General features: G+C 41.7%; 1 protein-coding gene across 1 annotated transcript in view; it reads left to right on the top strand.

Annotated features, from left to right (window-relative positions):
- Positions 1 to 12,404, top strand: part of RTF1 (RTF1 homolog, Paf1/RNA polymerase II complex component) — a 35,295-nt gene that overhangs the window by 8,472 nt on the left and 14,419 nt on the right. Inside the window, exons 3-6 of the mRNA XM_080619072.1 lie at positions 5,938 to 6,085; positions 7,949 to 8,153; positions 10,485 to 10,599; positions 12,180 to 12,291. Coding sequence (XP_080475198.1) covers positions 5,938 to 6,085; positions 7,949 to 8,153; positions 10,485 to 10,599; positions 12,180 to 12,291 — 580 coding nt within the window. The remainder of the gene's footprint in view (positions 1 to 5,937; positions 6,086 to 7,948; positions 8,154 to 10,484; positions 10,600 to 12,179; positions 12,292 to 12,404) is intronic.

The following is a 12,404-nucleotide window of genomic DNA, read 5'->3' as shown; positions in this document are numbered from 1 at the left end:
TTGGCCTTGTCGAACTTTGTGAGGTTTGTGCTGGCACACCTCTCCAGCCTATCCAGGTCCTTCTGGATGACATCCCTTCCCTTCAGCGTGTTGACTGTACCACACAGCTTAGTGTCATCAGCAGACCTGCTGAGAGTGCATTCGATCCCACTGTCCCTCATCGCTGACAAAGGTGTTGAACAGCACCGGTCCCAGTACTGACCCCCAAGGAATGCCACTTATAACCAGCATCTCCAACAGTCTCCAACTTCGATCTGTTGACCACAACCCTTTGAGTGTGACCATCCAGCTAATTCCTTATCCACTGAGTGGTCCGTCTGTTAAATCTGTGCATCTCCAGTTTAGAGACAAGGATGTTGTGGGGAACAGTTGTCAAATGGCAGTATTTTCTTACCATCTTTCCATTTTGGTTTTAACACCTTGAGTCTCCTATTTGTGTTTAAAGAGGTCTTTTAAATCTTCTAATTACTTGGCTGTTGTCACTGTGAAGGTGTTCGAGGTATCAGAATGACCAGTGCAGACCCTGAAAGGCATGAAAAGTAATGGGACTTTTTATTTAGTATTTAGTTTTAATAGTGGTGGTAGAGACAATTTTCCTCCTTGTAGTCCGTGGAGTGCTGTCTCCAGAGTTCTCCCATCTTTGAGAAACCCTGAGGACAGCAAATGCTGCCTTATCTTCATATCTGTGCTGCTTCCTGGTGTCTTCAGACAGGCTGAAACTGCGGTTTGATGACTTGCCTCTGAAGGACTGCCTTTTGTTTTCCCGGGGTGAATGGAGGAGAATGGCTGAAAGTTTGTAAGCTGGGCTAACTTTATGTACCTTGGTACTCTTAAACTGTCATCTTATCATGGCCTAGAAGTTTATCTGGCCTGGGAAAGGATCACATTCATAGGGAACTGTCCAGGTTTAGCAGTAGCAGTCATTTTTTCTCCTTCTTAGTAGCTGGTGCAGTGCTGTGGTTTTGACTTTCGGCCTGGAATAGAGCTGATAACACCGATGTTTGGTCTGAGCAAGGACTTTGTGAGTCTCATGCTCTGCCAGGGAGGAGGGGAAGCCGGGAGGAAGCAGGGACAGGACACCTGACCCAAACTAGCCAAAGAGGTATTCCATACCACAGCATGTCATGCCCAGGATGTAGAACTGAGAGTCCCCGGAAGGGCTGGATCACTGCTGGGTGGGGGTGAGGTACCGGTCGGTGAGGTGTTGTATTCTCTTCCCTTGTTATTTCCTTTATCATTATTATTGGTGGTAGCAGGTTTTGTGTTATACCTTAGTTACTGGACCGTTCTTATCTCAACCCGTGGAAGTTGCATTCTTTCGAGTCTCCTCCCCATCCCTTCAGGAGAGGGGGCAAGAAAGGGTGGGGGAAATAGACTGCGTGGTTCTAATTTACGGCCTGGGCTTAAACCATGACAGGGACCTGTTGTGCTTTTGAAGTTATGGCTTCTAATTTGCTTTTTGCTTACAGAAGCAATATTCGGGAGAGAGAGATGTTGCAATGACAACCTTGCAATGGCAACCTTGGTTGTGCATCTTTCTGATTTGATGTAAAAGGGGAAATAAAAAGGGCAAGGAAAATATTTATTTTCAAAATAAAATCTCAGTGGATAATGGATTTAGTCATTGTGTTTCTCTATTCACAGTACCTATGTGAGCAGCGGGGGGCAAAACAATTCCACTGCTTTCTGTACTCTGAGCTCACTTTTAGTTTTTTCTCTCCTTTTCTTTTCCCTCGGTCTCATTTCATCTCCTCAGTGAAAATATGTTCCAGGTTTGCTGAGCTACACATGGTTTTCTTCAATCATTTTGTGTAGTTGCTTTTGTAGAAGCTCATTTCTAAATCTGGCAGATTTCTAATGTGATGGGGTTTGTTGTTGCTGTTGGCAGTTCATTCTGGGTACTGTGGCTTAACTTGGACTTCTTAAAATCACAGAATCATTTAAGTTGGAAAAGACCTTTAAGATCATTGATTCCAACCATTTCTTGGGGAAAATATGCAAGCTGTTAGCACTGTGAACCTTGAGAGGCAGAGGAAAATTTGAAATGCTCTTCTGGCTACTTCCTGTGACTGAACCATAAAGCTCTGTTGTTCGATAGTGCTAAACAATAAGCAGAAAGCCAAGTTGCAGCACACTTCTGCATGGGGTTATTAACTTGCTGTGTCTGGAACCATGGAGGATTCCAGATGGTGGCTAAGGAGGCAGCAGTGAATAGAGGAGCTGTTTATGGGAAGCATGTGAGAAGTGTTGACTGGCTGTGCCTGACTGGAACGTGGAAGAGGGAATCTGGAGAAGTTGCAGTAGAAGGCATATTTTGCTTATTGTTTGCAATTTGAGATGCATGGTTAAGGGGAACAGAGCAAACAAATGCTTCTGACTGTCACTGTGTGTGTTTTTACTAGATGTTACATGCAAATATGTCGCTGGCTTTCTGATTTCCACTGGTTTGCCAGAGATTGAGGAAGGGGCTCAAGACTCTGGATTGGACTGGAGGTTGCCATGCAGTTCATGCCTTTCCAGTGTTGTCATGTTCATGTTTTCCCATGTGTTGTGTCCTGTGTGTCCTGTCCCCTCCCCAGCCTGCAAATCTCTCTTAAACTTCCTCTGCTGTAAGAAGAAACTCAATGTTGGCTAACCTCTCTCTGAACAATACAGAGTGATTGTTCAGTATCCAAATGACAACTGATGTTTCTTGAGCCTGCAGAGCAATTTGATTTGTGAGCCTAAAAGAGCATCATGCTGACTATGTACTGCACTGATTTGTTTGTCCATAAAGCTTGCTCAAACCCTTGTCTGGTCCTGTAGTGGTACCAGAAATGACCGGGCATTCATCAGAGATTGGGGTAGCTAAATAACCCCTGAGGCACATGAGTTGGATGAGGAAAAATTTGGCTGAAACTGAGAGGTGACAACCAGTTATTATGACTTAAAAGGCATAGAGGTCACTTGCATAAACAAGTGAGGTGAAGTGTAACTTTCAGGGTGAAATAGAAACCAAAGCAAAATATTCTAGATTAGGGCAGGGTTTTTCCTTATTACTTGTTTTTTGTCCAAGAGGTTGTCACACAGCTTTCTCTTCAGTCCTGGCTTCTTGGACCCAGGCTCTCTCCACAATTCCACTTGTAAGTTAAAGGCTGAGAACAGTGATCTGTAATACATGTATCTACAGCTATTAAACATTTTATTAACAACTGAAGTCACACTGGTTCTATCTGATCTTCTTTCATCTCAGCATGACCTCTCGAGGTCTTGATAGAACTGCGGTGTATGTTAGGGCTTTCTCTGTGCTTCCTTCTTGCTGTACAGCATGCTGACACAAGGTATAATTCAGCGTTAGAACACTGAAAAGAAGTGACAGAGCTCTGGGAAGGAGACACTTTTGCTTTCCTGGTTCAGAGGGCTCTGCTCTTCATTGCAAAATGCTCCCTTTCTCACCGGTGTGTACTTACTGGTGTGCTGACAGGAGGTGGGCTCCTGAGCAAATAGCACTCTTCTGTAATACCTAGGAAATGATTCCTTAACATTGAGGTTTCAGCAGATTCAGGTGAAGTACAAGCTTGTTCTTAACTGATTTACTTGGGCATAGTGAACTAGGAATGTTATTAGGCAGCAGTATTGTAACACTGAACAAGTAAAGCTTCAATGTGGAATCCAATAGAGACTTGAATGCAAGCTCAGGCTATATGAAGTCAGGTGCTTTCTGTGTAGCTTCTCACATGGACCTCACATGTATCTTCTGTATGGACCATAGCAGGCTGGGGTAACTGCATAGAGTATGGATTGCAATAAGGGCTCACCACTAGGTAGCTGTACTTCTGCCTCAGAAAACTGCCTGGTCTCTGACTGACACTTCTGAATACAGAGCTAGTGCTTAAGGTTGATTATGAAGCAGGTGGTAATGTGGAAGGTACAAGGCTGGCTGTGAGAGTAATCAAACCCAAGGAAATTCTTAAGGTAGTAGGTCAGGTAGTAACCTATAACTACTTGGATGAGTTTCATTTAGAGTGTTTGAACACCAGGGTTCTCTGAAGATGGTGCCTAATCAGGTAGAAATCATCAGATTTGATGGGATGATTCCTGCCTGCAGAAATGCGCTTGATTCATCTCCTAGGAGGGGGTGAATAGATGAGAAGGCTGAAATGTGTGTTCATCTGAGGTCAAATCTAGAGATTTCTTTTTTTGTTTCTTTCCCCAGTTTTGGAGTAGTTTTGATCTCAAGGTCTCAGTTATGTAAAGAAGTATTTGCTCACTTGAATTAGGAATATATTTTTATAGTAGACTGCATGGTGGTGATGTGCATGAAGGATGAGAGTAATATACAGGTACAAAGAGGGTAACAGTTTAAATATATATATATTTAGAAAGAAATTGTCTTATCCCTGAAGATCTTATGCCTGGAGAATTTCTAGGAGAGGTAGTGAAGTGCAAAATATTGTGAAGCCTTAAAATAATACACAGCAGTCATTACAGGCTCTGTTCCCTCCTGGCTTTACCCAGTCAGTTGGGACCATGCAAAAATTCTGATAAGAAATCACACTGTAAGGTAAATAGTTCTCATCCTGGGACTTTGGGATTTAAAGTTGCTGTTTGTGTGTGTGGTGGGGTAAGTCTTGTACTTGGAAACTGAAGTCTAAGTTAATTGAAGGTATACTATTAAGAGAAAATCAGGACTTGACATTTGGTTGTTTTTTTTCTTGACTTCTGTGATTCTAATTTAATTCCGGCTTAAGTATGTAGATGCAGGCAGTGGCATTACCGTCTGTGGGCGAGTGTGCTACTGGGTTCTTGCATGGAAATACAGATGCTGTGTACTTTTGGTAAAACCGAGATTTTTGCAGAGTGCCATGTGCAACTAGTGTGCCTGCATGAAGTCTCTTAAACGTCATGAGACCGCACTTGGAGCACTGTGGGCAGTTCTGGTGTTCTTAACATAAGGAAGACATGGAGCTGTTGGAGCAAGTCCAGTGGAGGCCACGAGAATGATCAGGGGTTTGAGCACCTCCCGTATGAAGACAGGCTGAGAAAGTTGGGGCTGTTCAGCCTGGAGAAGAGAAGGCTGCATGGAGACCTCATAGCAGCCTTCCAGTATCTGAAGGCCTACAAGGATGCTGCGGAGGGACTCTTCCTCAGGGACTGTAGTGATAGGACAAGGGGTTATGGGTTTAAACTTAAACAGGGGAAGTTTAGATTGGATATAAGGAGGGAATTCTTTATTCTCTATAAGCCTGGTGGGGCACTGGAATGGGTTGCCCGGGGAAGCTGTGAATGCTTCATCCCTGACGGCGTTCAAGTCCAGGTTGAACAGAGCCTTGGGTGACATGGTTTAGTGAGAGGTGTCCCTGCCCATGGCAGGGGGTTGGAACTGGATGATCTTAAGGTCCTTTCCAATCCAAACCATTCTGTCATTCTATGAATATCATGCTCTTGAAGAAACTAGTTTTGGAAACACATCTGTTGCTTCTCTTGAATAGTAGGTAAACTGAAGCTAATCTTTACAAATGCAGTTGGTCGCTTGTTCAAAATCATTTTCCTAGGAAAATGTTTTCAGTACCTCTTTTCTCCTGGTGGATATTGCAGACTCTGAAGTCTTAACTGTTTTGTTTTTTAAAGGAGTGTCCTACCAACTGTTGGCTTGCACTGATAACTGTTTTTTAAGAGAAACACAAAACTACTCAACACTCCACATCCCCCAAACTCAAAGAACCTTTTAAATGCTTTGATTTGATAATTTTCCTATTTTTTGCCTTTTTTTCAAAGAATCTTTTAAATGCTTTAATTTGATAAGTTTCCTTTTTTTTTGCCCCCTTTTTTTTTTTTCCTGTGTATGATTGATTTGTCACTGTCAGGTCACTGTTTCTCAGTTGTTTTTACTCCACTGTTTCGGGGAGGGAGAAGAGTTCATGTCTCATGACCCCTTTCTTGGTTCTTTCCTTGCAGTGGACTGTTGGAGGTTCTAAAAACAAGAAAAAAGGCAAAGCGGGTAAGGCAGAGAAGAAAGGAACCATGAAGAAGCAGACGAACAAAGCTGCCTCTTCAGGCAGCTCAGATAAAGACAGCTCTGCTGAGAGTTCAGCACCTGAAGAGGGTAAGATAACACATGTGCATCTACTTACAGTATGAAGTCACCCCTTTGTGCACACTGAAGACTAATGTAAAATGGTGAAGTTAAAGACTGTCTTCAAAGAGTTTTCTTTGTATTACTGGTAATCTGGATGACTCTTAAACTTGTCATGGTTTGAAGTGCCTATATTTCAGTATAGCATTGTTGTAAGCACTCTGTTACAACTGCCACACTAAATACTGTTTCAGCTGAAGGATGTGTAATGTGTCTCACTACTTGACTTTCTCCTGGAAAATTCTTTTTTTCCTTCTAGCATGTCCCATCTGTCGTGTGGGTAGCGTTTTCTTTTATTCCTGTTGACGTATTTTTCCTCTCCAAACTTCTTGTAACAACAGAGGGAGAGGTGTATGGTGCTTCATGATGCAAATAGCTTATCTTGCGTGCATTTGCTCTGAATTGGAATTCTTGCACATTTACACTGACATGGAAGAAGAAAAATCATTACTATGACTTTGTCAGAATATTTTTTAACGTAAGTATTGAATCTGTTCCAGTGCTGGGCAGAATTCCTGTGTTCTTTCCTGTTTTCATCGTGCCCATGAAGGTTTGCAGGGTGTTAGTTGCAATTTCAGTTGATACAAAAAAACCCAGCAAAGTTGAGAAAGTATATGAAGGAGCCTACAGTGTTAAGTATATTAAGCACAGTGAGGACAGACCAAAGCATGAAATGATTGAAGGGAGTATATATATCAAGTGTTTTCACAGTGTAAGCTTGCAAAGCTGGGAGTTTCCAGAAATACTGAGACTAGAATGAACGTGAGAGAAAGAAGCCTAATGGCTGCTTTTGCCATTTGGTGTAATGTAGTAAATTAGCTGAAATAATCAAAGCACCTGGACTTGGATCAAATTTAAAGGTGATGTTACCCTGTATTATTGGGGAATCAGCTGTTTCTTAAGCCTAGCTGGGAGGGCTTGTGACAGCAGTGGGGCATCATAGCCTTGCCAGTCCTGAGAGTAACATGTCTGAACTTTATCTTCTGATGTAGCGACTTGTAGTGTTGCAGTCTTCAAACAACAATTTTTAGTTTCTCAGATTGCTGTAATTGGGAGCACTGATGGTGATTAATAGTGGGATTTGAGGTGCACGCATGCACTTAAAGTTATGGATGTATAAGCAATTTCTCAGGGACATAAGCATATCGGCATAGAATCCTAAACTTAAGTCCCTGACACGCTAACTAAAAGGCTTCCTGAAATTTGCTTGTTCTATTAAGAATTTTTACTTACAACCCAGTTTCTGTTCACATGTAATACCACTAATTTTATAATTTTTTAGCATGCATATCTTACAGTAATAAAGTGTTTCCTCCTGGGTTTAGTTTTCACCTTAAGCCTGGAGAAGAGAAGCTGAGTGGTGACCTGATAGCAGCCTTTCAGTATCTGAAGGGGGCCTACAAAATGCTGGGGAGGGACTTCATCAGGGACTGTAGTGATAGGACAAGGGGTAATGGGTTAAGCTTAAACAGGAGAAGTTCAGGTTAGGTATAAGGAAGAAGTTCTTTGCTGTGAGGGTGGTGAGGCACTAGAACAGGCTGCCCAAAGAAATGGTAAATGCTGCATCCCTGGCAGTGTTCAAGGCCAGGTTGGACAGAGCCTTGGGCGACATGGTCTAGTGTGAGACGTCCCTGCCCATGGCAGGGGTGTTGGAAGCAGATGATCTTAAGGTCCTTTCCAACCTTAACTATTCTATGATTCTACGATATGTATGCTTTTAGTATAGTGGATGAGGAGTGTAAAATTTATTCTTGGTATTCTTTGCTAACAAGCTATGGTGGAGTGCTTGGGCTTGCTCCAGTTGAATCTTGCTGCCTTGTATTTTTGTTTTAGGAGAAGTCTCTGACTCAGAAAGCAATAGCTCCTCATCTAGCTCAGATTCAGATTCTTCATCTGAAGATGAGGAATTTCATGATGGCTATGGAGAAGATCTGATGGGAGATGAAGAAGACCGAGCTCGTCTGGAACAAATGACAGAAAAGGAGAGAGAGCAAGAGCTGTTTAACCGGATAGAGAAGAGAGAAGTGCTAAAAAGAAGGTGAATTTTATATCTGTTGATATCTGGCAGCAAATTCATACAGGCTGTAAGGAGAGCATGCTGACTGCTCTCATTTTTTGGATCCAAGCATTCAGCACTATAAAGTGAATTAAGCTTCATTGTAGGTTGGTTTTTTTTGGCATAAACTGTCCTTGTAGCAAGTTGAGAAGGGCACAGCAAGAATTCTGTGTGTTCTTGTAAAAGTCAGTGTCTGAAAGTTACTGTTGTAGCCATATCACTGCATTTTAAAAATGGAAAAAATGAAAACCCAGGCAACTACAGACCAGTGAGTCTCACCTCAGTGCCTGACAAGATCATGGAGCAGATCTGCCTCGAAACTATGCTAAGGCAAATGAGTAGTAAAGGAGTGATTTGTGACAGCCAACATGCCTTCACTTTGGGCAAGTGGTGTCTGGCAAATTTGGTGGCTTTCTACAATGGCTGCTGTAGCATTGGTGGATAAGGGATTGGCTGGATGGTCACACTCAAAGAGTGGCTCTATGTCCAAGTGAGTGTTCTTCAGGGGTCTGTTTTGGGACCGGTGCTATTCAACGTCTTTGCTGGCAACTTGGACAGTGGAATTGAGTGCACCCGCAGCAGTTTTGCTGATGACACCAAGCTGTGCGGTGTGGTTGACACCAGAGGGAAGGGATGCCATCCAGAGCGACCTTGACGAGCTTGAGAAGTGGGCTCATGCGAACCTTATGAAGTTCAATAAGGCCAAGTACAAGGTCCTGCATGTGAGTCAGGGCAGTCCCAGGCACAACTACAGGCAGGTGGAGATTGAATTGAGAGCAGCCCTGAGGAGGACTTGGGGGTGTTGCAGTTTCCTAGTAGTAAAAGTATTTTTCTTTCTATGTGTCTGAAGTGATAAATCTGGTACATGTAGGGCAAGTTTTCTCCGGTTGCTTCTCTCTTCAGTGACTTTTCTCTTTCCTCACTTGCTGAGAAATTTCTCTAGAGGACTGACATCTGAGTAAATCTTGTCAATACAAGCTACCGTCAGACTATTTGTCCAAGCCGTATTTAGTTAGAGCCCTGCCTGTCTATGGTCTTAATACAGCTTTCAATGTCTTCTCTAGTCTGCTGCTATCCTCAAAGGGATCAGAATGAGTGAAAGACTGGATTTAGATCAGGTAGAAGGACACCATATTTTTTCACTTCATTCACTATTCCATGGTAACTCAAATGTCTGTCTTTTATAGAATGAACACGGGAGAATACTTGATACAAACAAGCTTGAGTTGCTGATTTAGTATTAAACAAGTTTGCCCTATGTAAAGGGGTTGGCAGGTAGAACTAAGGAGGGGGGTGGTAGTTATTTAACTCTATGGTAAGTTGGATCTTTCAAAATGCTGTCTAGCTTTTTGTATGTATGTTGTGCTGTGAGTTCATTTGGATTACAGCAGGCACTGTGATACAATGCCTGTGCCTTGTGTAATATGCTTCATGTTAAAGGTGTAATGTGAAAGGGCAATGAGTTCATCTGGCACTTCAGTTTCTTGTCTACAAAATCCAGGTATAAAGGACTGAAGAAGAATGGACTGTGTAATATGCATGTGGATAACACTTTTTGAATTTCAATTATTGGAAGTTAAGTAATCTTTCTTCTTGTGTTTGTCTGTATGCACACTTCACTAAAGCAGTGACCAGTTCATGGTGCAGTGGCATCTCAGTCACAGGACAATTCTAGTGAAATCACTGCTCCTCTGAATACGGTGGCTGAAAATAAGATTTCAGGGTGAAATATTTCATGAAGGTAGAAATGGTAGTGCTTTTATTGGACTACAGAAACTGCTTGAGTCTCATTGGAATGTAGCTACAGAAAGAGGACACACTGTGACTTCTTTGCAGTTATTCTTATACAGACCAGTACTAGTAGAAAGCTGGAGTTTAAGCACTGAAAAAGTTAGCATGATAGTGGCTTTAAACACCCACTTAGCTGTTGAGATGCAAATGATGCAAAATAGCCAATTGTTTTTAGAGTTGGAGGCAACATGCAATGGTCACTACACTGGAGAATATGGAGTAAGGACAGATTTCTGGGGAGTAGCCATTACTATGTGATTTCATCAGCACTAAAGGTTAGCTGTCTGTTGTCTGCACTTTTCTGTCCTCAGCTTTTCTTCACCTTATTTTTCTTGGGGAAGGAAGGGGATGGGAATAGGGGGCACGATAGTGTTAAAGGGTTATCCATCTGAGGCAAGCAGTGGAAGCATTCCTTACAGCCTACTAACAACTTAAGCTGCGATAGCATCTGAGTGGTACTTTGCTTACTCAGGGAGAGAGCATTCTATCATACATTCTTTTTGTTTCAATATCTGCCACTAGGTTTGAAATCAAGAAGAAACTAAAAACGGCAAAAAAGAAAGAAAAGAAAGAGAAAAAGAAAAAGCAAGAGGAAGAGCAGGAGAAGAAAAAACTCACACAGATCCAGGAATCCCAGGTAGGAAATAAAATTGTCCTTAGTAACAAACCTTTTTCCCTTGGCAATAGGAGATAGGATGCTGCCTCTGTCTGCCCCTAATGTTTCCCCTTAATGTCGAGCAGTGTGATAAGCAGGTCAGAATTTAGTTCATTTACATGCTCAAGCTATCTTTAGCCTTTCCAGTTCATCTAAAGAAATTAACATCTTCAGTCTGCTGAGGGGTGCACTGATAACTTCTTCTAATGAAAAATGAAAAATCACAGCTGTATCTTGAGTTGCTGTGATAGTCCTTCCACATGAGAACAGTAGAGCAACCTTTTGCAGTTCCTTTAGCCAAAGTTGTCATTCAAGTGAATCATTATGTGCAGTCTTTCTTGTGTGTGAAAGCTTGAGAGAACAGGCTAGAAAATGGTGAGCTGTTGTCTTAATTACTTTGCATGCACATACAATGGAAAGACTGGTTATTTTCTACAGGTAGGGGTGTCAAGAAAAAGCTTGAATGCTAGAAGGAGCAGAAGTTCTATAGTTTGTCCACCTCCAATAGAAAGAGGATAATACCAGTTGTGGGATTGAGGTCTCTGTAATAGAACTATAGTTTCAACTGGCTGAATTGGCTGCGGTTTCAAATGGTTAAGACCATGACCTCAACTATTTATAGAGTCTGTGCAGATAGGCTCCCAGAATGGGATGGGTTTCACCTGACTTTAGCCATCTGAGAACTAGTTGCTTGTTTGCACTTGTTGCCTCTGTGCAATGGAGGAGGGCATGTCCAGCTGGCAATTCACTCCATGTTATTTTCTAGTGAAATAGATGTTTGACACTTAGGTAAAATTAGGTGAAATGAGTTTTCCTTTACGCACATGTTAAGTGGTGTGAATCTCATCTCTCTGCCCCCTCAACTCCATATGTATATACTTGTGTGTATACAGTTATGTAGTCCCTTATGTAATACATAATGTGTAGATGTGTATACACATATGCATATGTAAAAGGATCTTTGCAGAGTTCTTTTACAGTGCTTTCTAGAAATTACTTTGACTTACCTCAAATGACTGTCTCTTATGCTTGTTATTAAAACTACTTTCGGTGCTACCTGGTATTCCAGGTAGACCCATTAGAAACTGAAAAGATTAGAGGATTTACAGCATTCAAGATTTGGATCCATATTACGGACGTTACACATGACTTTATTTCTGCTTTAAATATTTTTTAGCATAAATTTCTCTTTGCAATTGAATGAGAACAAGTGTCTTGATTAGACAAGAATCAAGACTTGGAAGAATATTCACCCAGGTTTTCCTCATTACTTGTTGCAGAATTACTTCCATTTTATTTCTCTAGTTCTGTTTTAACTTTAAGGAGGAGTTTTGGGGCTAAAACTTGGTGGCAGAAACATTGAAGTGTAAATATGTTCATTGAAGTAGAAAAAAGAAATACTGTTTAGACTGATTTCAGTCTTCATAGCCTCTAAAAATGAACTTGGGGAAAAAAACTGTTTCAAAATGGAGCTTTCAAAGTGTGCAAACAATCTTTGTTTTAATGCATTTCAGTTTGTGGATTGCACTTGGTGTTGAGGGATCTTCTGTGCATGTTTTTAGGTCATGTCGCATAACAAAGAGCGGCGATCAAAGCGAGATGAGAAGCTAGACAAGAAATCTCAGGCAATGGAGGAGCTAAAGGCAGAAAGAGAGAAAAGGAAGAACAGAACAGGTATGAAAGCGTGTTGCTATTGCTACAATTTTGAAGGCATTTTTACAGCTTTCTGGAAGTGCTGCTTCTGTCTCTAGTTAATACAACAGCCCTACACCTTGGAGTCAATGAAT

This window comes from Psittacula echo (genome assembly GCF_963264785.1).
Source record: "Psittacula echo genome assembly, chromosome: 5".
Taxonomy (NCBI): Eukaryota; Metazoa; Chordata; class Aves; order Psittaciformes; family Psittacidae; genus Psittacula; species Psittacula echo.
This window is presented reverse-complemented; position numbering and strand designations above follow the sequence as displayed.